Source organism: Betta splendens, chromosome 7, assembly GCF_900634795.4.
Source record: "Betta splendens chromosome 7, fBetSpl5.4, whole genome shotgun sequence".
NCBI classification, from domain to species: domain Eukaryota; kingdom Metazoa; phylum Chordata; class Actinopteri; order Anabantiformes; family Osphronemidae; genus Betta; species Betta splendens.
The window spans coordinates 4,514,320-4,542,098 of NC_040887.2; the positions used below are offsets into that span (position 1 = coordinate 4,514,320).

Here is a 27,779-nt window from a genome sequence, read left to right on the forward strand (position 1 = left end):
TGAAAATCATACCATATAACACAATGTCTTACTTGCTGTTTTTATTTGTTTCTTAGCGTTTGACACGCAGCTTCTGATGGAGAACAAGCGATAAACCTTGAGTCCAGAGGAGTGCATTTTTGCTAGTCTCAGCATCTATCTGGACATCATCTACATCTTCCCCTATATCCTCAAGATCTTTGGAGGAAAAAAGGACTAACCAATCACATGTGATTACTGACCTAAACACATAATATGCACCAGTAGGCAAATATTTTATTTTAGGGTCGTTGTGGTAACAGTGCTTCCAAATGCAAAAGCTTTACTTTTGACACCCTGCTCTCTGGCATGTCTGTATGCAAATGCACAGCACATTGTGGAGCCTTCTAGTTTTCCCAGGTAGAAACATTCCCTCATTTGTGACCTTGCTTCATTATAGAAAAAATCAGATGATGTGAAGATGAGTGTTCAGATAAAGCATATAAAGCTGTGAAGCTGTTGTTATCACAAGATTTAGACAGACAATAGGTGTCTGATCTGTCTCATACATAATGCATGACTGGATTATTGCTATAAACCAACAGACGTACAGTAAAGAATGTTTTGGGGCATTTTTTAATTTTTATTGTATTAAAAAATTTTAATGTGTGTGTAAATATAGTGTTTTTCTAATTTTATTGAACTATATATAATTTAAACTTCCTTACAAAAATCAGTTTGTATTTCATACAGGACAGTGCCATAAATAGATGGACTTTACAAATTGATAAAGACTGATTGTACAATAGAAATATATTTTAGAAAGTGTGTGGAATATTAAGGGGAAATTAAACAGGAAGATTAATTTATGTCTTGTAAAGTGACCTTTAATTACTTTTGCATTTTGATGATGATGCATTGATATTGTAGTTATTGTTTAAGAGCGCCCTGTATTTCACTTTAGTGTTGGTGTTAATGTATGGATTCAATAAAGGGTGAATATGAATGCAATTACTGGTTTCTTGCTATTTGATGGTTTGTTTATTTATTAATGGTTTATCAACTCTTCAACCATGCGCTTACTGAGTGTTAAAGACAAGATAATCCATTTATAATATTAATTTTGAATAGACAAAAAGAAGCTTGACCTCAACAATGTAAACATATCATAGCGTCTCTAAGATTACAGGCCACTATTTATTCAATCATTCATAAATATGCTGCGCTATGTTTTAGGTTTAATAGCTTATACGCGAAGTCAAATGCCGGCGGGTGTGACGTCACATTCAACGCTCGACCCTGTCCGCAGGGAACCAGTAGACGTCGGGCACACTCGGATTTACAACACACAGCCATCCAATCGCAGCCTGCAATGGTGGAGCGTCCCGTTCAGCCATGTTGTGGTTTTGAATGAGGAAGAAGCGGGAGATGTTGTTCTTCAGCGAGTTTATTTGCTATTTAAATTCACGTTAAGGATATAAAAATAATTCTGGGTGTGACTCAAAATGATAATCGTTTTTCCGAACGTGCTGGCTGCGACGTATCGCATTCCTGGTGGAAATTAGGCACACTTCCATAAATTAGCCGCGCGGCTAGCAACGGTAGCTAGCAAGGTAGTTGGGTACTTAGCGTGCTAGCTAGGCAAGCAGCAAATATTAAAGGTTAGCGTCTTTCGTGGGAATATACAATGATATTTGTGAGGAGTGTTAACATTTGAAGTAGCCCCAGCTAGCCCGCCTCGGTCGAATTAGGTATATCAGCACAGCTTGGGCTCGGTGTATTGACAGGTAGAAAGCAACTATAACCGTTTTGCTTTGAACCCGCGGCGCTATTTCTAAAACTTTTGAGCCATGTTGAATAAAATCTACGAATGGATCGAAACAAACTTCGCCAATTTACGCAATGATGTACCTGCTGAAGAGCACATAGATGCACGCCGGGAGCCAAGAGATGGTCCGATCAGGAGGAAAAGACCGCTTGAATGGTATGAGATTTAAAAGGCTTTTCTCTTGTGTAACCGGTTGTCTGCTTCTTAGTCTGAAATAACATTTTGAAGTGTACATTTAACAGACATTTAGCGTTTTCAACCTAATTTTATAATTTGAAGAAAGTTATTTCAGTTGTCCGAAACGTTTGTTACTAACGGTCTAACGTCATTCTGTGCTTTAGTTTGGAAGATGGACACAACCTCGACCAAGACGGTTTAGTGATAAAGAGGTCACGAATGGGTAATAGTAGCATCTTTCAAATCACTGACGGTTGGTGTGAGGATTTGCAGTCTTGCTTGACTAATGTCTGCTTTTGAATTACATAGGGGACTTAATTGACACAGTCAAGACTGCAGCTGAAGGGGTTAAGAGCCATAGTTCCAGTGTGGCTACGTGGATGAGGATGAATGTAAGCCCTACCTTGAGAAATATACTGCCTGCCTCCCCTGGTCCTCCGCCTCCAGAATCCCAGCCACAGCCCTCAACATCAGCAGCAGTTTGGGCAGGAAGGCCGGTAAGGAACCTGTTGTTGGTCCCTGACTGTTTATTATGTTTGAACTAGTTTCTGTTATTTAAAATACCATAAATGTCTTTGTCTAAGGATGTTGGAAGAAACTCTGTGACCGAAAAGTTCGCTGCTCCCTCAACTTTGGAATGGAAAACATCAAAATTAGGTAAGGCCATTGGCTCTCTTGAAGGAGAATGCGGCTCCTTTGTGTTTTTAAAGATGGCCCACTTTTTCCCTAATACAGGCAAGAGCACAACGCTTGCAACATGCCAAATACACATTGCTTCTAAAATATTGTGGATAAAGATTTTTTTATAGATTTGCACATGGCAGTTCACCTGCGTAGTGTTATGTCTGGTCACTTAAATTAGACCAACAAAGCTAAATCTAACTGTTTATTAACATGAACAAAATCGGGTGGCGCATAGAAACTGTAAACCCACCTGTTAATGGCTTGTGTAAAAACACTTAAAGCATATGAAGCTTGCCAGAGTTTGTATACACTTGAGCACAATGATGATTGTAGCGCTTTGTATTTTTGTTGCTACTTCAGAATGGTCACGCAATGAGAAGTCCTTTATGGGATCAAAAGTCTGCAGGAGGCAAGTTTGTATGAGTCCTACACATCGTGAAGTGCCAAAAACAAATGGACATTCAGTTAACTTGCCACCTTCCATCACGCCTAAATTGCAACCCTCACCACGGCTTGGCAGGCCCCTAAACCTCCGTCCACATGCAACACCAAGGTACATCCTGCTTTAAATCCTGTTAAAATGTCTGTTGTAGTATGAAGTTTGAATAATTAACATGTTCAGTTTATCAGATTTGTTTGTATTTTTGTCCTTGTAGTTTGTGTAGTGGCATTGGGACAACAAACAGCACCTGCACAAGTATGTATGAGAAGACATTTCCCATCAAAGTGATGCAGAGCCCGACCCACAGCACCTCATCTGGCTGCTTAAATCGAGCCAGGCTTCACTCCACAGCACAGGAGGTCAGCCATCACCATAAGTTTCTATGCTATTGCTTCAGCTACAGTTGTTGCATTACAATGTATATTTAATGGCTCTGCTGTTGTGTTTCCAGTCGGTTTGTGAAGAAGAGAAGGAGGTCTACAGGCAGCTTCTCACCATGGTCTCTGGTGGCCAATCAGCATGCCTTCGCAATGGCGGTTCACATGCATTCGTGAGGTCACACAGAGATTTGTAAGTATTCATAGAAATACAGATTTTTAATGTCAGCGTCACACTGTTAAGAAAATATGTGTAAGAAAGTTATGCATAGTCTAGTTAGAACATCGGACTAATTATGATGAAATGTAAGTTGCGTGAGTTGTGGGTGTATGCTTTATGAATAGAATACAATTAACACAACTGTAAGTGATTATCTAACACCTTTTAGACTATGTTTCAATGATGTTTGCTCTCTCACCTGCTTTCCTCTGTCACATCTTTCAGCTCTAGTTTTCTGACAACCAGCCGTAGATTGCTGCAGTTCTCGTCCTCACCTGGGTCAGCAGCAGCAGCAGGTACTTCCGAGGAACCCAGTAGCCCCCCCAGTCCAAGAGGGTTGTCAAGTCAAAGTTCCAGCAACCTCCCCAGCCCAGTGGGAACGTCCAGCAAGCCAGTGATTCAACCGTGGTGTCTGGATACTGACCTGAGCTTCAGTACAGCAGCAGCCTTAACAGTTCCCTCTCCACCTGCTCTGCACGATAACTCTTCTCAGGACACGCAGTCATCAGGTATGGTACTTATTTACAAACCTACATTAAGCACAGTTAAACTGGTTGTGGTAATAATTAAGTAAATTATTTTTTATCCTTTTTTGTTTAGCTTGTGATGGTGACTCTGTAATTATTGTGCATGAGCAGAAGGGAAAAAAGCAGGACAGCTCAAGGTTAGTATTTACTGACAAACTTTGCCTTAATTTCCAATAATGACCCTCAACATGAAGCAAAGACTATGATAATGATTGTAGAAGACTTTGAATATGTCATCCTCAACTGTCTGTTGTTACAGTGTCCCGTGTTTCCAAGCTGAGTTATGGATAAAAGAATTGTAAGTACATGCTTGCATGGTTAATAGATGCTTGCACATAAGTGCTTAAATGTTTTTTTAAATTTTGTGTCCAGATAGAGCCCAAAAGTATTTTCTTTATCCATCATAGGACAAGTATGTATGACTCTCGGGCAAGAGAAAGAAGGCGACAGATTGAAGAGCAGGAGGCTTTGGCTGCCAGGCTGCTCCGTCAGGTGACTGTGGACCACCGAGACCCTCTTTCTAATTCAGCTCAACTCAACCTCTAGGTATTCTACTAACATGTGGCAAATGGTTAATGCTTCCCAGCGACTTTCTGAAGAAGGGCATCGCAGCCCAGACGTTGAGGTCCATATCCGAGTTCCTTTGGAGAAAGAGGTTCCTTTGTCTCCTGTGATTGAAGAATCAAAGCTTCTGAAAGAGAAACCAGAATTTCCTGAACTCTCAATGGTATTGTTTTCTGTATATAATTATACAAATACTTTAATGTCTTCTCAGCAGTTTCTAATAAAAAGTAATTATTATCATTATCATTAATGTCATTTAAAAGTTTTCACCTGCTTTTACTCTTTTTTTTTGCCAAGGAAATGGAAGCTGCAGTCAACAGGGCATTTAGAGGAGGTAGTCCTCATGAAGTACTGAGTGAAGGTTTTGGTCTCAGCCTTACACGCAAAGACCTGCAGACCCTCAGCAACCTTAACTGGCTCAATGATGAAGTGAGTGCTAATCAGCATGCTTTAATTTTGCCCCAGTTAGATATAATTTTGTTATGCATGGAGGTTAAATAACTTGTTCCCTGCTTATCTTTCAGGTGATCAACTTTTACATGAATTTGCTGGTTGAGCGAAGTAAAGACCCCAGCCTGCCATCAGTCAATACATTCAACACATTTTTCTACCCAAAGCTGCGCAGCAGCGGCTACTCTGCTGTACGCCGGTGGACCAAAAAGATGGACATCTTTTCTAAGGACATCCTTTTGATCCCTGTCCACCTGGGGGTGCACTGGTGCCTCTCTGTAAGTTCTACTCATCATAACAGTGAACTCCAGACAACAGACTGGCACATAAATTGCTCTATATTCATTTTTGGTACTTCCTATCAGGTCATAGATTTCCGGAAAAAGGCTATTATGTACCTTGATTCAATGGGAGGAAACAACGATGAAGCATGTAAAATATTGTTGTAAGTTTTTCTTAAGATTTATTTTTTGAATGGCAAACACTTCAATGTTGTATAAAAAGGAATTAATGCATATAATATTTGCTTCTATTTGTTTCCCCAGTGAATACCTACAGCAGGAAAGTAAGGACAAGAAGGGCAAAGAACTAGATACCTCAGGCTGGACTCTGCACAGCAAAAAGCGCCATGTAAGTTCTAAACGCATGACCATCATGTATCTTAATTTAATTGATGTGTTGTAATCATATTACATGTATTATGGAACTGAAAATGGATTTCTGTTATCAGAAGGTTCCAGGTTGTATTTCATGGTTGCCGGTGTCTGAATACAAGTCACCAGAATTGTGTAGCAGATGTAAAAGGACACAGGCATCATATGATGTGTAGACGCATAGGAGCCGTGTTTAGTGCAGCCTTGTGTTTTTACTTTGTCTTAAGTTTTGTATCATAACTTTTATCTCTAATTTGCTCTCAGGAAATTCCTCAGCAGATGAATGGTAGTGACTGTGGAATGTTCACTTGCAAATATGCAGATTACATTACCAAAGACAGACCAATCACATTCACACAGGTAATAAAACCAGCAATAAAGCAGACAATTTACCTGGAATATTGCCTGAACCGCTCCTACAACCTTTTTTTTTTTCTTATTCCCAGACACACATGCCCTATTTCAGGAAAAGAATGGTTTGGGAGATTCTTCATCACAAGCTGTTGTGATATCAGGATGAGGTTCGTGAACTCGTCTCTCATCGTCTTGCAGTGTTATATGTGCAAATTTTGACATTCAGCTGCAAGTTCCAGGACAAGTCCTGTTTTGAGAAAGTCTTGTACACCAGCTCCTTAGATCAGGAACCAGCCCTGTAATTCTCCATCTTCTACATTCAGTTAAGTCCTCAGTTGATCAGCTGATGGGAAGTTGCTAGAGAACACAAGCACTGCCTCTCAATTGTTTTCTGTAGTTTTCGTGACTTTGTGCAGTCACGGGGCTTCAGTAGAGCAGCAGGAACGCTGCACGTTTTGTATTTCGCAGCCTTAACGGGTGGTGAGATTACATTTGTACTGACTTTGACCGTGTCCTCAGTCTGACGAAGGCACAGTTTACATGATTTTGTCTCATAGGGAGATGAGTCTGTTATGCTGCATATTTATGACAGTAATACTCTATTTTGGTTTTACTCAGTATTTGATACTCGTGCAAAATTTCAGTTTACCTCAAAATTGTCAATGCACACAAACTGTTTTTGGGCGAAGATTCTAACAATTTGGGATTTGTTCTGTTATGTTTTTGCAATATAAACATTACATCTAAAACTTGATTATTTCATTAATTTGATTCAGTGCACAACACTTCAATGTGAAATTGCCTTAGAGTATAAGGTTTGAAGAAAACATTGTGTCTTACCCCATAATTGTGACAAAGTCCTACTTTCAACCTGGAGGAGCAGGTCACAAAAACATGGTAATTTTCTGTTTTTTGCTATGTCTCAAAAAAGCTTGTAAGTTAATTGTCAAAGTCTATTTTATGTACTTAAGTCTTTTTAGTTCAATTGCAAAATTTGGGCATATTCAGTATATTTTGAACTTTGTACATATACAACCTCTTGAACAGTGTAATATACTTTTTTTTTACGTATTTCCTATATTTTTTATGTAGAGCAAACGCCATTTTAGAAAAAAATCTAATGTGACTGACATCAGTCTTTTGGGTTTGAAGAGACACATTTGAGAAGTATGAGAAGAATGTGTGTGTTGGCTTTTTGGTAAAAGATGTTTGTAAATGATAAAAGTACAGAACCCACAGTGGAAAAAAAAACATTTATTAAAAAAAAAGACAACTTTGAAATCAAAGTTTAATGTTTAACAGCTGTAGTGTTTTTTTTCTATGGAGAAGACAAAGACCTGCATCATGGCACAGAAAGACAAACATTTACTGAGGAGAAGTTATTTGATGAACAAAACAAGCAGAAGACTCCATGGACATCACTGAACACGAGTTACAAACCCCAAGTGACTTGATATATTGAATGAGCTTCAGCTAAAGGTTTTCTAAATACTTAGCAGTCCAGAATTAGCAGCAACATTTTTCAAAGTCAATAAACCACCTCTCTGCTAATGTGGTTGATAAACAACGGAATGACAATGGAGCGTAATAGCAACGTTGCAAACATTTCTTAGCTTCACATATCTATGTTCAGAGTAGTTCGTTGTAATAAAAATCCTTTCAACATTAGCAGTGTATGAAAAGAATTCCAGTCAGAGGTCAAGCTTACCTAATCCTAGCCCTTCACCATCCCTTCCCATGAAATCTAAGGCATTTCTGTGAAGTTAAACTCTTTTCTGGGAAATAAACTGTTCTGTGATTTTCAATTACTCAGCAAGGTGGGAGGTATCAAGTCCAACCAGACAGAACTCAGAAGATGCAACCTTTTACATAAACGTCACGAATGGACGGAATGGTGAAAGACAAACAGGATGTAGAATAAAATCTGGATAGACCGGTGACTCCCGCACCTACACACACACACAGCAGTTGCCACATACGTTTTTGGAGAAGCTACATTTCCCACTGTTGTATCGACAACTGTGGCGTGAAATCATTCCCTTTCAATGAACAACGTGATCCCAAAAATAGTCTGAATGTACGTAATGAAAGAAAGAGGTGTTTTTGTTATTTGTAATATTGCATTTAAAAGGATAATAAATTAGTTGCATAGATCTTGGACCTTGGGCATGCGTTACGAAATTTGGACGGAAAAGTGGACACAGTACCAGCTGTGAACAGCCATGAGACCTAACTTAGTTGTTTATTGCCGGTGAACCTTTTTACACAAACTGAACCCACGTTGCTCAGGCAGGATGAGGTACGTCAAGGTTTTCAACATATATTCCTCCTAACATTTGATCCAGCTGCTTGGGTCGAAACTCTAGTAATGCATCTGAACCGAGCATATGATTCATCCACGATTAGGAGTCCTGTTCATAAAGTGCCAATACTGGTGACACGGACAGAACGGTAACGGCCACAAATACACCTTAAAGCCTCTTCAGCGACAGCACTGGAACCAGAAGGACGGAAGTTTGCCAACGCACAATCGCTACTTTCTAAGTTACGTCTCTCTATGAATTACACAACACGCTATCAAAAATAAAGTCAACGCTTCTTTGAAAAATAAGATCAATCTTAAAAGTATTAAAAATGAATTTAAAAAAGGGAACCTTTAAATAAAAATGTGGGTGAAAAATAATGCGGAAATAAATGCAAACATGCATGAGTGGCCTGTGTTTCAGAATGTGTGACGCTATAATAATCTGCCTTGAGAGCACAGGCCAGAGCCATGCTTCACCAGCTCATCTACATAGTCTACGAGCATCCAATTCATGCTGCGGAACACGCTCTGGCGACGATCACACAATTTGATACATTAACAAATCAACGGAAGCATCACCGCATCAAAACAAAGCCAGAACCATTTAAATCTCTTATTTACAGGCAGCTCTGTGTGACGTGATCCCTGTTGCACTTTGGGTTTCATCAAGTGGAGCAGCTCAAAGTGAGTCGTCTGTATTTCTGTTAATCTCTGGAATGCTTGAAAACTATTCGGCTCGTTTAAAGAAGACACCTGCCACTAAACGCCGTTGCTTCTGCGTGTTCTCTGTGATCTTCTGATTGTCTGAAGCGTTGCTGAAACTACAAGTTACTGGAGAAACAAGTGCCGAGAAGAAGCGAGGCCGCTTCAGCTCAGGTTTGATCCCGGGAGAAGTCGCGGCCACTCGACAGGAAACTAATGCGGGTCAGCACCATGTGTGGTTAGACTGGGAGCCATCAGCTGTTTGGATGAGCTCAGACGGTTCTGTCTACCTTCCGTGTTCAAATGTTTGCACCACTTATTCAAAAGAAAAGGACACGTGAAGCTACTGTAGAAACACACCAAAACAAAGAAGTATGTACAAAATGTGTCAGACGGAAAAACAAAGAGTCAAATCAGCACAAGATCAAAACAAGACATGACTCCAAGTAAAACATGGTGTTGAAATGTTCTTTTTGTTTTCTTCTAGTTTTGCGAAATAGTGTTTAAAAAAACAAAACCTTTTTTAAACGTGTAGAATGCGAGTCTGCATGTGAGTGTTATCAAAATAGACGCTCCTTCCGTTTCCCGTCGCCCGCTATCGTCCCGTCGCGCTCGTGTGGAGTGAAAGAGTTTGTTGTAAAATTTGAGTTTGTAGAAAATATCTTTTGTTTGTCATTTCTGTGTAACAGTCCATGTTCCTCCCGAGTGTCTGAGTGCAGAGTCACCATAGCTTCAGCACTTGGGTCCCGTGAGAGCGTCTCCGGCTCCAGAGGAAAATCTGCCACGGGGCGACAAAAGCAGCCGATTAGAAGCGGAGCGCGGCGCAGGAGAAAACAGACAGACTCAAACACCGGCAGGAGGAAACCCACCTCAGCCTCCTCCTCACTTGTTATGCTGGTAGGAGTAGGTCGTGTGTTCTGTAGGCGTCTCTATGGCAACAGATTGTTGGACGGCACTTTCCTGAGAGGGAGGTGGAAACACATGAGTGATTTCCTCACACACGTCGGACCATTAAACTGCTGCAGGGACGAAAAGCAGATGTGTTCACCTCAACTGAGATGTTGGTGGCAGGCACTTGGGTGTATTGTGGGATGTAGGTCCCCTGCATAGACGTGTTTGCAGGCATGTACTGTAGGATGGATGAGTTCATTAGACATTACAGCTCTACTGGCACCAACACGTCACATAAAGCTGTGCTACACACAACATGTTATTGTTACCGGCCCCATTTGGCCAAACCTCATTTACTTATCTCCACCGGAATCATTTGTCTCGTCGCTAAAAACGTAATTACCTGATATCTGCTCCGGATGTCTAGTGGAGCCTCAGCAGGTTTAATACCAGCGACGGCTAAATGCTACGAGTTGGGCCACTTACTGCGCCGCTGCTGCCCATGGAGAGGTGGCTGAGCTGCTGCGTCAGAGGCCCGATCATGGAGGTGGGCTGGATGGACATGGGGTGGTCCATTCCCGGCGTCAGAACCGCTCCCTGCGGCAGAGCACACACACACACACACACACACACACACACACACACACACACACACACACACACACACACACACACGTTAGCACTGAGAGCGTCGATGGCAGAGAGCAAAGTTCAAAGTTCACTCACTGCTGGGGGCATGATGTATGACTGGTGGTGGATCCAGGATGGGTTGTGTACCTGCAGGTTGAGACTGCATTAAACCAACAGCTTTATCCACAGAAAATATACAAAGAATACGTATAGAAGCAACTAAGTAACATAGAGGCTGATTGCAGCTTTAAGGCTCTGAAGCAGCTCCAGTACCTGGTAGGTGGACACAGGGGAATGCATGTATGGGGAGAGGGAGGTGGGACCAATCAGCCGGTTAGGAGCGATGCTGTAGGGAGACGAGTAGAAGCTGCAGAAAGAGACAGCAGGTCGTTAGTCCCAGCAGCATGAGCCCACTCCCTGAGAGATCTACTGCACTGACCCGTTCTGCAGGGCCGTGGTGGGGTCGTAGGTGAGGGTCATTCCTCCCTGGGGAAAAGAGACCATCGAGCATGCAATTAGGGACGCGATCAATGGCCCCAAGCCTAAAGCCAGATATTGAAATAAGACTCGGGCAAAGGCTCACAGTCTCCCCGTCCCTCGTCCACGGCCGCCCGTTCTGCAGATATTTTCCTTGGCTCTGACGTTTCTTCTGGCCTCCATCAGCAAATTTACACAGCAAGGGTTCTGACGGCACTGGACCAGGGATTTGCAGAATATTAAATATTCCATATTATATGAACAATAACATTGACTTTAGTCATATAAGCCATTTGGACTGGAGTGTTACTTTGGACTAGAAATTTAGACTGAAAATTGAAAACATATCAAGATGTTGAACTAAATGACCCACCTGGTACTCCGGGGGGAGTCTTGATATATTTCCCGTTGAAATGCTGGATGATGGCCTCACATTTCTCTGTCGACTCCATCCTACGGGACGAGTTAGCGCCATGAGTTAAACGGCAGCAGGTGAAAACGTTCCCACTGTGCGTCTCCATTTCCACCTGGAGACTTTACACGTGCCGGCCACCAGGGGGCGCACCCTCCACAGGGAGTTCACCTCCCGGCTGAGCCACACCGGAAACGAGCCGTCGCTGTACCTACGTCACACCATGGAGCTCGTACCTGGCGAAGCCCACGCCGCGGCTGGTCCCGTTGGCGTCGCGGAGGATGCGCGTGGAAATGGCCTGGCTGAACGGCTTCAGCATCCCCTCCAGCTCCTGCTCGTCCATGGACAGCGGCAGGTTGGAGATGTACAGGTTGGTGGGATCCTGCTCCTGTTGCTGAATGCACAGAGGCCAAAAGGAGAGAGGGTCAGAAAACCGCGAGGTCTGAAAGAAGCTGCTCATAACAGCAACTTTTAGATGTTCAATATTTGGAGGCATTTCTGGTTCTAGCTGAACTCCAGTTGAACTTCTTTCCATTTTAATTCTATCTGTTCAACTTGGATTCATCCCGGTCGCTCTTCTTTCTTCTTCACACTCTTCCCTTGCACTCAGTCACTCACAGGTTATTACCAGCGGAGCAGAAGACAGGGCCATTGTGTGCGACTAGCCTCTTAAGAGGGCGAACGCACAGGATCCAGGTAATGTGATATCAAAGCATAATTACATTTCCAAAGGCGCTCCATCCTCGGATGATCGGAATTGATGTGCTTTCGCTCGGTGGAGAATTACAGCGAAGACATTTCGGACAAAGACCTTTGGAAATGATCTCAAGAACATCTAACGCATTGTGCTTTAATCTCCCCACAAGGCAAACATTATAATCTTGTTTCTTAGGTCATGGAAATAATAAGACGCCTGCATTCAAGCAGTTACTCCATGTAGTAATCCTGACCTTGAACGCATGCACAGGACCAGCGCTGTCTGTTTGCATAACTCACACACATTATGCAGCTTCTCAATGCGAATCTGAATTTGAAATAGTTCGAAAACAACCTGAAAGAAGCTCAAAGTGCTTCACTTTGATTTTACACTTTTGAACTTTCTTGTTGACTTTTCTCTGTGCTTCCTGCTCAAACAAATTTAATTTGACCATCAGTATCTTGTAAGATAACCGATCTGTGTCGCCCTCCAACCATGATGCATATTCATCATCTAAGAGCGCAGATGTGATTAAAAAGCTGTAAATGCAGCGTGAATTAATTTCAATCCCATGAATAATGCATGTGAAATCGCTGCGACCTTTGCTGAAGGTGATTTCTTCCTCACCTCCCTCCTTCGCGGCCGCGTCGCCAGCTCGCAGCCGCCCGGAGCAGAGGAGACCTGCAGCGGCGCTGGGCCGTAAGTGACTCAGACTGAGTCAGAGAGAAATCTGACGCAAATGCGAGGCTCGCCGTAAACCGGAGCGAGGGGGTGAGTGAAATCGAGTTATTTCGCGAGCACGACGCCGCATGAGTGTCAGTGATCCAGCTTAACGGGAGATCAGCTTTCCCAGGGTGTTGGTGGAGTGCGTGCTTGTGCGTGTGTGTCATAATCCGGTTGAGGCAAGGCTGGTGTGTGTGCATGTGTGTGTGTGTGTGTGTGTGTGTGTGTGTGTGTGTGTGCGTGCGCGTGCGCGTGCGTGCGTGTGTGTGTGTGTGTGCATGTGCGTGCGTGTGTGTGTGTGTGTGTGTGTGTGCGCCTCTGTGTGTGTGTGTGTGTGTGTGTGTGTGTGTGTGTGTGTGTGTGTGTGTGTGTGTGTGTGTTGACAGGGCGGGAGTCCGGGCACAGGGCCCTGCTGACTGGGGAACTGCTCAGACACTGACTCAGATGCCACTGGGGAGAACAGGCAGGTCCTTTGTGCAGGCAGCTTGGAGAACGGGCCCCGGGACACACTCCCCCAACGCCGTCACCGCGACGAAGCACGACGCGCACACGCACACGGACCAGCACGCGCCGCTCACAAACGCCCCCGAGAATTAATACCTTTAAATACACAGAGTTAAGCACACCCCCACTCACGGACCGCCCAGCACAAACACACACTCGCATCAACCGGGGCATTTTTTTAAATTGACTTCTATTTGGAGAGCGTGGAAAAACCAAAAACGGGGAGAAAGGAAAACGGAGGTGGAGCGCGAGGCACAGGAACGCCGCCGCGTGTCGACGGTTCAAGTGCAGTCTTACCTTGGCCATCTGAGCCTGCACCCCACCCGCCTTCAGCGCCGTCACCGCCTTCTGGGCCGAGGCCGGACTGTCAAAGTCAACAAAGCCGTAGCCTGCAGGAGCCGACGCATAGTTATAGCAGTAGGATATGCATTCCAGTCTATAGACACGTGTATGCAATTTAAAGTGGCATCAGACGGGTTTGGGCCGAGGCAGAGCTCCACCACAACATGGCTGCTGACTGCAGTCTATTCCCCGGAATGAGTCAATGAGCTGCACTAATCCTAGAACCAACAACCCGCAGTAGATGCGTCATGGCTGTTCACCTGCGGTGAGAGTACAGTCAGCTGACAGGAAGCATCCTAGAGGCCTCTGAGGCCTCGGGCTTCTGCTTAAGGAGCCATGTTGTGGGGAAGCGCCTTCTGGCCTAATGCAGCGCTTACTCACGTCTCACCTTTGCACTTATTGGTGGTCTTGTCCAAAATAGCCTTGGTGGAGACAATTTTCCCGTACCTGAAAAACAGTTCATCTTTCACTTAACAGTTGTTGTTGGACTGTGAGCTGAAAATGGAACGTGAATACACTGAATATTTTTCTACATATATTATCTTTATAGGTAAATATTGAGTCATTTGGTATTCGTAACGCGGTTAATCCTTCCAGGGGAGTCCAACAGGACTGAGTGTGACTGAGGGCTGGTACTGCGGATCCACAGGACAGCGTGTGACTCGGGCCGGTGCTTGAGTGCCGCAGCGCGTCTATCGTTCCCATCTCTGCAGGCATGTGCATGCAGTGTAATCTGATCCGCCTCTCCTCGGTTGCCCCGTCCAGCGCTGGCTCCCAGCCATACTCCCATTCTACTAACCAGCTCCTCTCCCAGCAGCGTTAGAGCCCAGCACCGGGTCCTAGTGCCCCTCCATCGCCACCCGGCTTTTATAAGGAACACTGTTCATCAGGAGTCACTTTCAAAATACACTTAAAAAAAGGATTAAAAGATGATCTGCTAAAAATGTAATCTCACAGTTAATCTGTTGAATTTCTTTGAATTGGAAATAAATTTTTTTCCCGTTTGCTACTACTTTTTGAAATAAACATCTAATCTGTAATCTTTACTGACATGACTTAAGGTCACCTGGTGACATTATTATTTTAAACATTAAACAACTAGCAATTATAAATTATTGATAGTGCAACGGAAGGCTACACTGCTACATGTTGGGAATATAAATATTTCAATGTAGCTTCACATGTACTTCATGGCTTTAGAGAGAACCATGAATAAGGTGAAATAATATTAATTTCTTTGTATATTTCTGTATATTTGCATGCATATATTTTCCAGTTGCTACTAACTGGACTGGAAAGATGTCTTCCTCATTAGTCATGTGCATCATTACAGACACACTGCCATCCACTGCTTCAGAATGATGACTGGTGCTTAAGATGTCAGCTTACTGACCCCCCCCCCACGCTCACACAGTTGAGACACCCATTTACCGAACGGCGCTCAAAGGTCTCGCAGCACATGATGCGTAGTGAAAACAGACTCAGCCATGTGTGCAGAAGCGCCCGGTGCCGAGTCCGGTAGCGGCGACGGACCGGGGCGAGGACCCAAGCAGCAGCGCCGCGCGCAGAGAGCCCCACTGCCTCCCATCGCTCCTCCCCCTCTGACTCCCTCCATTCGCCCCCCCTTACCTCCCCCGCCTCATGCCGTTGCCCTTGTTTGTCTTTCCCTTTCCCCTGGGTTCACCGTTTCCTGTAGGGTTGGGCAGCTTCATGTGAGCCATATCTTCCAGACAGCTGTAAAATACCAGACCCCTCCCTTCTCTCCATTATTCAATCGCTCCCCGAGCCTCCTTTTCCTCCTTTTCTCTTACCCGGCCCCCGCCGCTCCTCTGGTTCTCATCACCAGGCTCCAGAATTCAATTAAGTGAACCCAGATCATTCATCTGAGCCCTGCTTGTTTTGATGTGTTCCACAGCAGACCTAACAAACATTTCATATGGACTGCTTGATGCTCTTCTTTGGTGTCTGACTAAAAGCTGCCCACAACACAGTCACAAGACGTGCAAGCAACATTGTGTTTGCATATAGTAAACTGTCAAGAGCAAGGTTATCATATGGTGTCTACTAAAGGAAGCAGAGTGGAGCCATAACTTCAAAAAGGAGCAATGGGGGACTTGCATAAATAATAAACAGTGTAAGTGTCAGAGACTAAACATTCTGTACGTAGCTGCTGGTTTAAAGCCCAGCTGGCTGCTGGTTTAAAGCCCGGCTGGCTGCTGGTTCAAATCCCAGCTGGCTGCTGGTTTAAAGCCCGGCTGGTTGCTGGTTCAAATCCCAGCTGGCTGCTGGTTCAAATCCCAGCTGGCTGCTGGTTTAAAGCCCAGCTGGCTGCTGGTTTAAAGCCCGGCTGGTTGCTGGTTCAAATCCCAGCTGGCTGCTGGTTCAAATCCCAGCTGGCTGCTGGTTCAAATCCCAGCTGGCTGCTGGTTTGTCCAGAAGGCCGGTGAATGATCCCTGCTCCGCTCCCGCGTACCTGCTAAGGTGTGCATTAGCATTCATGCACATTTCGAGTTTCAGCAAACTGTGCAGCCTCTATATTTGCTCAGGGACTTATGCAACCCATCCAGGCTTCCAGCCAAGCAGCCAGCTCCCCGTCACCGTCCACCCATCAATCCACCAGCAGGAGATGCTTATCTGGCCTGCCACTGGAGGCGGAAGCCATTGTTTTTCGGGGGGACTTACGGTTGACAGAGTTTGACCAAATCCTGGTCTGTGGTTCCCGGGTGGAGGCCACGGATGTACAGGTTGGTTTTGCTCAGCGTCTCTGCCCCGCCGCTGCCGTTGCTGATGGAGGTGGTGCTGCTGCTGTTGTTAGTGTTGGGGCTGGGAGGAGCCATCTGATGGTTGGAGGGGGACACATACGTCTGCTGCAGGACAAAACAAGGGGCTCGGTCACATTTCAGATTTTACAGAAACGGGTACGTGATGCAAAACAATGTCACACAAGGAGTTAGAAGACGATGAGCTGAAATGAATGAGTGATACATGAATGAATGATGAACGTGTGCACCGGGTGACAGGCCCATAATGTTCACGTTAGCGGCGCTGACCCAGTCGTCACCCAACACCTCACTTTGCCTAAATACTCTTCACAGGTGTGTGCTCGAATGAAAGGAGCACTATGCTGAGACTTCACTCACAGTGATGCAACAAGCTAATTCTCGTTGACGGCCATCAGCCTAAAATGTCAGGCAGCAATAGGCTTTGGAGATTTTAATATTTAGTCTCAACAACATGGCGGTGTTTGATCTGTTCCAGGACACTAAACGTGCATGTTAGGAGGTGCTCGGGCCTCCAGTGTCCTGAAGGCAACGCGACCAAACCAACTCGGGCTGCTGGAATTTACAGTAAAAGAATTAAGCTTTCCAGCTCCTTTAGAAAAAGCTAAGAGACTTTCTTTGAAAAGTTAAGTTGAAAAATGAGTTGTTTTCACATAAAAAACTAAACAAAATCTTGCACCATGTTATGAGAGAAACTGAGCTCGAGCTTTCCAGGAAGTGAAATGTCAGCTATGTTTGGTGCTGCCGTTGCCTCCCTTTCTCTGCTGGAGGAGGAGGAAGTGTTTGATTAGTTAGGGTCAGTGGGGGCAGCCCCACGGAACAATAGGACAGCTTGTTGGACGCCACAAGGTCACAACTGGACCACAAGCTTATTAAAGGAGCGGGAGTTCTCAAAGGACCGCTGGAATCAAGCTAATTACCAACTCTTGTTTCTCTCTGCTGCAGATCTGTTCAAGTTTAATCAGGGGTGTCATGGATTCAGGCTTTATTTCTGTGTGTGTGTGTGTGTGTGTGTGTGTGTGTGTGTGTGTGTGTGTGTGTGTGTGTGTGTGTGTGTAGGGGGGGGTGGCATTGGGGGCTGAACATCAACCAAAGCAGTGGAAACGCCACAGAGCGCAAAAAGAGAAGTTCTGACGCCCAAACCTCACAGCTCGTCTCTGAGTGATGCTGAAGGTGCTAAAACAAGTGTTTCCAGTGTGGAACCGCCTCACTTTGGACTGGCTGCAGTAGCTCCACGGTTCTTACGAGAACAAGCTCCTCGGATTATGGAATGTGTCCAAACTAACTGAGATGATCCCGTTCATCCAGCAAGACACAGGTCCAACAGTGGTTTTGACTTCTTAAATCCATCAGATATCTGTTGTGATGTTTGCAAATCAAGCCCTTCTCATATCAGGTTTGAGAGAATCAAAACTGATAAGGACAACGTGTACGCAAGCAAGTTAGTTAGTGGCATTCTTTTTTAGAGCCTCCTCAGTTTATTAATGCACAGCACTGTGTCAGATCATCAGACGCCACTGACATGAGCAACGAGAGCAGCACGTCCTTTGCAAATCTTTCACAACCATTCTGTTTTGGGCTCAGCCTTTAAATCGTTCTCCCTTTGTTTTTACTCCAGCTGAGGAATAAGTTTTTCTCCAATCTTCTCTTTTTCACAATCACCACCGCTTGCTTCCTGTGCTTCACTGGCCTGCACAGACTTTCAGGAGGGATGCACCTGCAGAGTCCTGGGGAGATAGGATCTGACAGGATACCAAGTCTGCGCCCATGCCTGGCTAGCGAGGCCTGTCTAATTAGGATCTGAGCTTGTTAGTGGAAAGTGCTAATCCCTCTCATGTGATCTTTAGTCAGAAGGCAGTGTCTCATTAAGACCACTCTACTGAGCTCCTTCCGACAAAAGGATGGCAATGACTCAGCTCCATACCTGTTCCCCATCTGACCCGGTGCCCGGCATCAGCCCCAGATGTTCTGCTAGCCATTTAAGGCAATGCCTCATACACCGGAGCAAACACAATCAAACATGCATGCAGAAGAGCACATTAGCAGTTAAGAAGGGAGGGTCAGCGAGTGCAGGGCCCTCAACCTGCATGCCTGGGAATCACATAGCTCGTTTTATAGTCAGTAAAACTGCATGCAGTCTTAGGTACTCTGTGCCCAAAACCTGACCTCTTGGCATTTTACTGATTTCCTTCCTGCTTGTTATTCCTCAGTCCACAGCCACCCACATATGTGTTTACACTGTTCATTAAACGAAACAGTGTCATCTCTACGCATTCTTTGCATTCCTCTGCAATACACAAATGTTTGTGTTTCTCTCCTTGAAGTGGACAGGTGTGTGTGTGTGTGTGTGTGTATGTGTGTGTGTGTGTGTGTGTCTGTGTGTGTGTGTGTGTGTGTGTGTGTGTGTGTGTGTGTTCACAGGGGTGGGGGGCTGCGCTGGACTTCAAGCTGGCTCAACAGCATTCTTAGAGGCATCACCGTTGTGTGGGAGCCGAGTGAGACAAGTCAATGCCGAGAAGCCTAATACAGGAAATCCTCCTGTGATCGGTTCCTTCCAGTCTCCCTGGAAATGTGCATAGGCTTTGGGCCCCATTGCTTTTGGAATATGCAATTATAGTCGCAGAAAGACAAATCATCACTTTGCGCTAATATTATTGTGCACAATACAAGTGGCCTTCAGGACAGTGCAGGGAGGGAGGGTGCTGCGGGCAGCGGCTGGAGACCGATGGGGTGATTACAGTTGGAGGGAGCAGGGTTGATGCCCGTGGGGAGTGCAGGTGACTCAAGGACTTTTACATCTGAGAGAGAATAAGTGCTAAGTAGGGCAGGATGTAATGCGTCCAAGTGTACCAGCACAAAAGTTACAAGGCTGATTGTCTGTGTCCAGCTGACGCTGAGGATTTTAGGACAATCACAACTTTTCTCAGATAATTTATCCCAAGTGAAGCAGAAAGTGTTAAACACATTTATTACATAATTAAGTCAAAGGATCATTGTTACTACTATACTCTGACAACTATGCTACGGACATATTGTTAGTGAGAATTTTGAGGTCATACCTGCTTGGTTAAGGAAACCTTAAAAGGCACCGTGGAAAAGATCATGGTGTTTAGCAACACAATCCCTCTGTGTGATGTGTGCAGCTGCAGGCGGCCAGAAAACGGTGCAAAGTGGAAATAACCCAATAGAAAAATGATGATGCGCCTTTGCGTTCTGTGGTTTCCTTCTCTTGACTTAATCCAGTTTCTTAGAGATATAAAAGCTGAAAAATCTTTTCTACTGAAACGATGAACGGAGTCAGTTTTCCTGCAGATACACAGCACTGATGGGAGCAGAAAGTCAATTCTCGGCACAAGAGGTTCATCAGTTAGGAGGAATGTTCAGCTTCTCTTATCCATGTGAACTGAAGCACTGACAAGAAATCAAGGTATGTGGAACACACAGGGGAGAAAGAAAAAAAGAGGGGGGGGGTAATCGAAAGCAGGGGGAAGGGGCGTGTGGTGTGTAGGGGGGTCTCTTAATCCTTTTCTTTTCTCCACCCCTTTTCTCGTAGTAAAAAGCACAGAGCAGGCGTTTCCCCTTGACGCTGGATTTACAAGCATTGCCTCTGTGACTCTGGCATTCGAACAATGGGAAATGTGCAAGGGAAAAAAAAAAGTGAACGCACGTCTTCTTTCAAGGAACAGCCCGGAGTTTGCAGACACCCTCCTGAAATGAGCACATTGTCTGAATCCAGGATTCCAGGAATTCCAGGTCATTAATCTATGCAATGTGAGTTCCTGCCAGCCATGAGGCAGGGAAGGGAAATTAAGCTTTGCTAATCAATAAAGGCTGAGGATGAAGGAAAAGGCACATCTCATATATAATTCTAGTCACAGTAGCTGCAACATTTTTAAGACATTTGGGGATGAAATCTTAGCACGTTAACACTTTCACTGCTCCAGTTTACACTTGTCTAAGTCTTTATATCTTTCTATAGAAATAACCTAGAGAGGATGCACAGAAAAGTGGTTGGCTGCAGCCAACAATGTCACCACATGAATTATTCATATGAGAAGGCTAATCAATACTGGACCTCGCGTATCATTTACCCTGTACTCATCTGCACACTTAACGCGTCCACAAATATCTGATCCATATTAGATTTAGCGCGCAGCCCCCGTAATTCTCCTCCTTTTCAAAGTGTAAAACCCTCTCAGTCATAATTTGCTTGACTAAAGGGGTGGGGCGTATCATGTACGCGTAAAAGAGGAAAGAAAACTTTGCTAACTTGTGGTTAATTCAATGAAAAGGCATCAAATTGTGACTCGGTGGATTCGGCTAAAAGTTGAATGCGTCTGTGTTCGACCGGCTCGTTGGAGGAGCCTGAATACGAGCCGTCGGGACGCCGGACTGCGCGCGTGCAGGCTGGGAATAGGAAGAAAGCGGCGGCCGCGTCGGGAACGAACGCCAGCAAACCGTAGTAGAGATCCACGGGCAACAGTGTAACGGACCCGTGTCGGCGGTTCCCAACAGTCAAACAGCCCCCTGAAAAAAAACCCACGGCAAAGATTTGCAACAGCGCGCAACACAGTTTCAAACGTCGCCCCGGATCCACTTTCAAGGACACTGCAGCTTAAACAGCCGAGCCGCTCTTTAAGCAGAGGCTCGGACGAACCGCGTCGCGCGTTTTACGCAAGAGTTTCACGGCGAGAGGCGGGCGGCGGCGCGGCTCCTTACCTTCTTGGCGTTTTTGCCGGCGTAGCCGTTATACGAGTTGATTCCCGTCCGTGGCGGCGCAGAGAGCAGCATTTTTTTTTTTTTACCGCGGCGCTGTGTCCGAAGGAGCGGAGAGCGGAGAGCGGAGCAGTCAGCTGACGTCAGCCAGGGAAATTCAGCCAGGAGCAGCGGTGGTGATTGGAGCCGCTCTTCCCAGCGCCGTGATGCGCTCCATACACCACAGCGGCCGTGTGCTTCTGCGCTACAGCTCACTGTGTCTCCACGCACCGAACCCGTTTAATCAGGACACTGGGTGCGCAGATTAGCCACAGGGCCAGAATTCCTCCTTAATGCATCTGCTGTTCATGATTCAGTTTGAGCGTAATGAATAAACCCAGACCTGCCTCCACAGGGTTTGACAGAATAACTTCAGACCCCATTCCTGTATTTGTACCAGACTTTAACTCGACAATTCTAAATTCTGGGATTCCGTCTGGCACAAATTCTTCATTGATAGCTTTCTAACAAACATTATGGGATATCCTGCCTCTGTTATTTAAACAATCCCCCATCATATTAATAAAACTGTGTTTGCATCAACAGAAGTTGCTTGGCAACTAAATCCCATGACCCTTTTGCTTTGTCTTGCGTACTATGACTGATTAGCCCTCAAGTGTGTAGGGAACATATGCAATTGCTCACTCAGCCATGCTGGGTGTTCTCTTTAAACATAGCATTTGCACAAGACATATTTAACAGCCAACTTCAGCGGCACGGAACGGCACAGGACAGGCCTATACACTAATGTTGATCTACACGCACAAGGGATTTCATCCTGATTTCATCATGACAGTCTAGTCAGACAGACGGCAGAGGCTCGGCTGCATTAATAATCTCTCATTTCTCTCTGTTTCCCACACACCGCGTCCTAACCAGCGTTTCATAAAACCAGTGTTATTTTGGGTTGCAATCACTCACTGCAGCCAGATATTGACGCTTGTTCGACTGGACCACAATTAGGTCACCCAGAGTTGTTCCCTCCCGCTGTTTCAATCTATGCAGTGTTCTGATATGCGTGTGCAAGTATTCAGCCAGATGGGCTGCGAGTTCCGCAGAGCTCAAGGACAGTTTGGGGAGTGACTCAGTCGGCAGAGGGCCCGAGCCAGCCAGCACACACTGAATTCACCAGTAACAGGAACTGTGGGGCCTTTTGGGAGCTGTGGGCACTTGGATAAGGTTTCCTGCACCAACAGACAGAAAGCAAAACAATCCGATGTGTTGTAAATGTATTCTTTACTATATTTTACTATTAAAATAGTTTCAGAATAAGCTACAGTTGCCAGGTAGAATAACGAAAATATTATATAAAGTCTGACTCGCATTTTCTGCAAACCCAAGACGCCTGTGAAAATGTCACGCTCAACTTTGTGTTGGACCGGGGCTCTCGGTTGCGGTTTGCATGGGGGATGGTTGCAGATGGGGGAGAAGCGAGGTGGGGTGAGTGATGGGGAGCGCTGGCTGCTGGTGCATGCTCGGCATTCCTCAGGTGTTGTCAGCATAGCTCGCTCAGTAATTACCTCTCTGTGAAAACACGCACGAAGCCACACTTTACATGAACACGCGCTGCACCAGCTACAGCGAAGCAAAGGGCAGCACCCATGAAGGGCTGCTGGGGGGGAGGGGGGGGCGGTTGTCAGAGACGAATGGCACCGCATGCAGGCATGGACTGGTTGTTGTTGTAAACCACCAGAGTAATGTTTGTCGGAGCATTACAGACACACTCCAGCGAGTGTGTGCACTCCAGCTACATACACACACTGGGGTTGTGTCAATGTCAGGGGCTTGATTTATGCAGCAATCCGTCTTCTCTCAAGGATACGGGCAGGTTGGGTAGCGACTAAAGTCTAGCAGACCTTGGCATCTGAATCTACAGATGTTTCAAAGATCTCACACTGAAGTTTTATCTGCTTTTGATGAAGGGAGTGGATTCTTAATCCGTCTGTTCTTCCCTGTTCCTGTTGGATGTCATCACTTTTATCACTGGCACTGCTGTCGCAGATGAAGCAGGTTCTCCCTGTCTGGGAACGCTTTCCCTCCCCCTCCTCCGCCCCGCACCGTCTCCTTGGCTGGCTTGCGAGAAGCTGAGGGATTGTGTGCAGATGTGCCTGGAGAGAGGCCAGGCCCTCTGCCCTGGGAGAACATGTGGTCTGGGAGTGTTTACGCTGGCATTCTTTCAAGCTATCTCCCACACAGCATGCTGGCGTCGCTCTCTCCTGGATGACAACCCTCAGCCGTCCTCCAACAAAAGGGGGCATTTTCAGTCGAAGGTGACACCGGCAATTGTGCCGACAAACAGGAGACATGTAAATTGAAAAGTAAACAAATGTACTTGCATTAAAATTTAGGTCAAAAACAGCTTCATTGAAACACATGGATTGAACGTTTGGGGCTGAATGTTCAAACAATGTAGTTTTAACTAATTCCCTTTTAACATGTATTATGCTGTTTGGATTTAGAGTAGAAAATGTGCTCAGATTCAAGCACTAGAGGCAAGTTTTTCACAGATTCTCCACATGCTTCACATTCTCCTCTGTGATTCAGGCTCTGGGTAAACATCTGTAAACTGAAGCCCCCTGAAAGACATGATTATTCCTAACACTAGTTGCAGTGAGCTGCTTTTAGTGCGTGTAGTGGGAAAAGGATGCATGAACAACACAGACATACAGAGAGTTATAGTAATATAAATAGTGTTTATATTATAGCAGCTCTGGTGATAGAAAACTACATCTGATACTCTCTCTACTTTTACCGAATAACGGCTGGATCAAAAGTTTCTCAAAGGGTGGGCCGTGACATTCTCCAAATATTGCATTCAATGTCTGGATTCAATGCAGGTGTTTGGCTCCCCCTGCAGGTTCAGATGGTAACGACATTGCCCACAATACTACAGAGGGTTGCTACAAACGTTACGCACTGTTAACTGTTGTACTGTACGCACTGTTAACAACTGTAACCGCTACATGTAACATTTGCATCAAGTTTGGCTTGTGGAAAACAGATATATTTCAGAAACGATATTAATACCTGTGATAACAAGTTGCATGATCAGTTGGGGTGGATTATTTTTCCTGTTTATAAATCCAATCTAAAACAGCATTAATGTGCCACTAGAGGGCGTTATTTAGTGAGGAATGTGGAACCGGCTTCCCAAAGCAGGGCCTACGTGTACTCTGATTTTCTTCAATTCATGTGTCTTCATTTCTTAGCGTTAAAACAACATTGAAATAAAACGCAGGTAAAACTCGCTTTTGATGGTGACACAATATAATATATATTGCCATTATCATTGAATGCGTTGAAACAAAGTAATATTAACAGTCAAATTAATCTTGTGGATGTGTGCCATTATATCTTAAAAATGATATCATTCATTTGGGATTATTCACTACTTTCAAAAATTAGTTCTGTTCAGTCTGCAGAGAGCCGTGATGAACAGCTTCCAGGCTGTTTTCAACCTCATTATCCTTTGTTTTTATTGTCTTTTGTTTGCTGACAAACAAAACAAAGAAAACCTTAAAAAAATAATACTGTCAGCTCTGGACAACAGGCTGGTTTCTGGGTGTCGCTTATAATGTTTATCGCCTGGAAGTAAATCGTGGTCATGACTGTTCAATAATTGTTTTCGTAGCGACCGAACAATCAGGATTGTGTGGGGATGTTGCGCCAACATGGCCGCTCCCGGGCGCCAGTTGCGGCGCCGCCTCTGTCTCCCTCCTCCACATTTGACAAAAAAGCGCTGGAAGAGAAGAAAGGAGGTGTGTTGGCGCATGCGCAGGCCGCGCGCCGCTCGCTTATCCCATTTTTGAGGAGTCGGGCGGTTACGTCACGGACTCGTCCACAGTGCTGGGGCTTGAGAGATCCACCATCCACTCATGCAGCCACAAGCACGGGGCGACATTGGCGCTCCGAGGGGAAAAGGCTTTTGCTTTTTAATTTTTTCTTTTTAGTTTCTCGCGGAATGAGCTGAACGGACCGGGCGGCTGCAGGGCTTCTCCACGACTGGACGATTTATGTGGCATGGTGTGGTGAACCAGGGAGCCCAGCAAGCACACAGCCACGGAGGATACACTGTGCATCATGTTCGACTGCCGATAATCAATTGAAATCTACATGACTGAGCTTCTGCATCACCTATAGCCTCGCCGGGCTGTAGCACGTCTCCTTTTATCGCAGCAGCGCGCCTGAAGAGGACACGGTGCGGGGCACAGGGTGCAGCTGAACGGACAATCGCACCCGGACCCTTGGAGGGGTTCGGATGAGGTGGCTGATTGGGTCGCTTGCTCTTAGAAATCCGGCCAACTTTTGCCCTATTCCTTCGTAACGGCGGTGCCATCGGGCATTGCTCGGGAGATGGCGATGCGATTGTTCTACTTGGGACTTATACTCTGTACAGAGGCGCGACGCGACTACGTGCCTCCTAACGGTGCGACCGTAGGTAAGAAGCATGTTGCGTTGTCTCGCATTGTGATACTCGAGCATGACCACTTTTTCTCCGGCTGCGAATCATCCGCGCGCAGGCCTGCGCTCTCCAGAGTTGGAGCCCACGGCGCAAAATAGCTCGCGCACGCGATAACACGGGGAGGCACGGCGGGCTCCACGCAGGGAGGCATCGATAGCGACGATGAGCGCCAGGAACGGGAGAAAGTGCGGCACGAAAAGGCAGCGAGCCGCTGATTTTGGCCTAAAATGTGTCTGCGTCCTTAGCAGGGCTCGTGTGTGAGCAGACGGAATGGGCCCCGTCTGCAGGGATGGCAGACAGTGAGGCTTTTCACAGTTGGAATATGCAGCAGGTAAAAGGCTGCTTTAACACATGCATGAACGACCCATTCACGCCAAACGGCACCTTTTCTCGCCGACTGCGACATAACGGCTTTATTCTCTCCCCATTCACTGAAAGGCATCCAGCTGCCAGCGTGTATCTAATGAACGGCTACACCTCATAGCCGCTGTTCACGTTTAAAAAAAAAACCCAAACGTGCTGTTTTTGCCCCCGAACCGCATCAGCGCGCCTGAGTTCGCTCTCAGACCTGTGGAGGGGGAGGCCGCCTTGTCACACCGCTCGTGCCGTTTGTTTTCAGTGCGTCGGCGCGCACGAAAACAGTTGCGCTCCGTCGGTGGAACGTTAACGGCGCGGCCGGTCCCGGTGCGCGGCGGCGGAAGCGGCGGCGGCGGCGCCCGTGAGGATCACGGCCGTCTGGCGACAGGCGGGTCGCGAACGACCCTCATACTGTGCGTCCCCCCGTGCTCCCTAATGCTCGCGACGGGAATAATGAGGCGTCACGTGCATGGCGAACCTGTTGAGCTACGTGCTCAAGAACCTGGAAAGGACATATGACATGTGAATAATATGACCTAGATGAAGGAACCATATGCTGCATTTAGACTGATGGCCTACACGGTTTCTTAACGTCCCTCTGGACACTGTAAATCATCCCTAAGAGTTTGTGGGTGTGAAACAGCAGTTCTTGTCTGACCTGACTGTTCCTTTATATGGGTAAATATTTATTCCCTCACACTGGTCTTAGTAGTTCACTAGTTTGATGTTTAGCAGCACAAGACAGCATTTTGTATTTACAATCGTTGCCTCCACCTTTTAGTGCCAGGAGAGCTTATATAAAAGCTTCATTAGGTTCGGATGGAAGTGGTTCGGAGTACAAGCCATCCCTGAGGTCACAGCTCCACCCATCTCCTCCATCAATACAGGCAACATCTGGACACAGGGAGACCATTAATCCAACTTAGATGTGACTGGATGAGGGGGAGGGACCAGCTGAGGAGCTGGGGTTGAGGGCGGGTGAAGTGAAATAAAGTTACAGCGCTAGGCTTGGATTCAGAGTTACATCACCGGGAGTCAAGGATGGGCATGATATATGTGTTATGTCATTATTAACAGTCGGATGCGGGGAAATGTAGGATCCAAAGGCTGGAGAAGGATTAGTGGAGAGATCAGAAGAACCATTTAGCGGCTTTACCTTGTTTGATTTAATAATGTAAAAAACAGTGACAAATCCAGTCCAGGGCTCCACAATAGCTTCATAACGTATAGTCATCATGTAAAACAAGAACATCCGATTGATTGTTTGCTCTCATTAGAATGACTGCTAACGTGCAAGTATCAGTAACAGTTAAGTGGACAATAACGAAATAAGCCTAAACACAGTTGTTTTCTAGTCTAATGTAATTATGTTGCGTTGTGGATCAGAGTTTTTGGTGAATCAATCATTGTAAAATTCTTGGCTATTATTTTCATAAACAGGTGTTTTCTACCTTTTAAAAATGGTTGAATGATACTGAAGACGCTTGAGTTTTGATTCTGGGCTTTTA

General features: G+C 45.6%; 3 protein-coding genes across 7 annotated transcripts in view; 2 read left to right on the forward strand and 1 right to left on the reverse strand.

Moving 5' to 3' along the window:
• Positions 1–1,293: 1,293 nt before the first annotated feature.
• Positions 1,294–7,902, forward strand: senp1 (SUMO specific peptidase 1). 2 transcript variants are annotated; one of them, XM_029155531.3, is made up of 19 exons: positions 1,294–1,942; positions 2,128–2,186; positions 2,273–2,460; positions 2,548–2,620; positions 3,008–3,200; positions 3,304–3,448; positions 3,541–3,659; positions 3,912–4,195; positions 4,287–4,350; positions 4,473–4,511; positions 4,621–4,705; positions 4,800–4,940; positions 5,075–5,206; positions 5,302–5,505; positions 5,593–5,672; positions 5,773–5,857; positions 6,145–6,240; positions 6,327–6,401; positions 7,564–7,902. In XM_029155531.3, exons 1-18 carry the CDS (start codon positions 1,809–1,811, stop codon positions 6,387–6,389), a joined length of 2,184 nt encoding a protein of 727 aa, XP_029011364.1. In that variant the 5' UTR covers positions 1,294–1,808; the 3' UTR covers positions 6,390–6,401; positions 7,564–7,902. The 2 variants fall into 2 exon arrangements, with proteins under 2 accessions (XP_029011364.1, XP_029011363.1); XM_029155530.3 differs by lacking the exon at positions 7,564–7,902 and having other exon boundaries at positions 6,327–7,533.
• Positions 7,474–21,938, reverse strand: rbms2b (RNA binding motif, single stranded interacting protein 2b). The gene is made up of 14 exons (XM_029155541.3): positions 21,417–21,938; positions 16,600–16,784; positions 14,306–14,364; positions 13,873–13,964; positions 11,888–12,045; positions 11,613–11,692; positions 11,346–11,455; positions 11,202–11,248; positions 11,036–11,129; positions 10,859–10,909; positions 10,619–10,729; positions 10,290–10,370; positions 10,111–10,201; positions 7,474–10,019 (listed from the first exon to the last, which is right to left on the reverse strand). The coding sequence occupies exons 1-13, from the start codon at positions 21,486–21,488 to the stop codon at positions 10,124–10,126; spliced, it is 1,218 nt and encodes a 405-aa protein (XP_029011374.1). The 5' UTR covers positions 21,489–21,938; the 3' UTR covers positions 7,474–10,019; positions 10,111–10,123.
• A 3,345-nt stretch (positions 21,939–25,283) lies between these two features.
• Positions 25,284–27,779, forward strand: part of lrp1ab (low density lipoprotein receptor-related protein 1Ab) — a 64,387-nt gene continuing 61,891 nt past the window's right edge. For all 4 annotated transcript variants that reach the window (XM_029157402.3, XM_029157404.3, XM_029157403.3 and 1 more), the window contains exon 1: positions 25,284–25,890. In XM_029157402.3, the coding sequence (XP_029013235.1) occupies positions 25,806–25,890 (85 nt within the window). In that variant the 5' untranslated portion in view covers positions 25,284–25,805. The remainder of the gene's footprint in view (positions 25,891–27,779) is intronic.

Excerpts from the sequence above, each read along its gene's own strand:
- senp1 (XM_029155531.3), top strand. The coding sequence starts at position 1,809 with ATGTTGAATAAAATCTACGAATGGATCGAAACAAACTTCGCCAATTTA. Across the intron at positions 3,449-3,540 it reads TTCACTCCACAGCACAGGAG|TCGGTTTGTGAAGAAGAGAA; the intron begins GTCAGCCATCAC and ends TTGTGTTTCCAG. Across the intron at positions 4,941-5,074 it reads AATTTCCTGAACTCTCAATG|GAAATGGAAGCTGCAGTCAA; the intron begins GTATTGTTTTCT and ends TTTTTTGCCAAG.
- rbms2b (XM_029155541.3), bottom strand. The coding sequence starts at position 21,488 with ATGCTGCTCTCTGCGCCGCCACGGACGGGAATCAACTCGTATAACGGC. Across the intron at positions 10,910-11,035 it reads CCCCTGTGTCCACCTACCAG|GTACACAACCCATCCTGGAT; the intron begins GTACTGGAGCTG and ends CTCAACCTGCAG. Across the intron at positions 10,371-10,618 it reads CCATGGGCAGCAGCGGCGCA|TACATGCCTGCAAACACGTC; the intron begins GTAAGTGGCCCA and ends TCCATCCTACAG.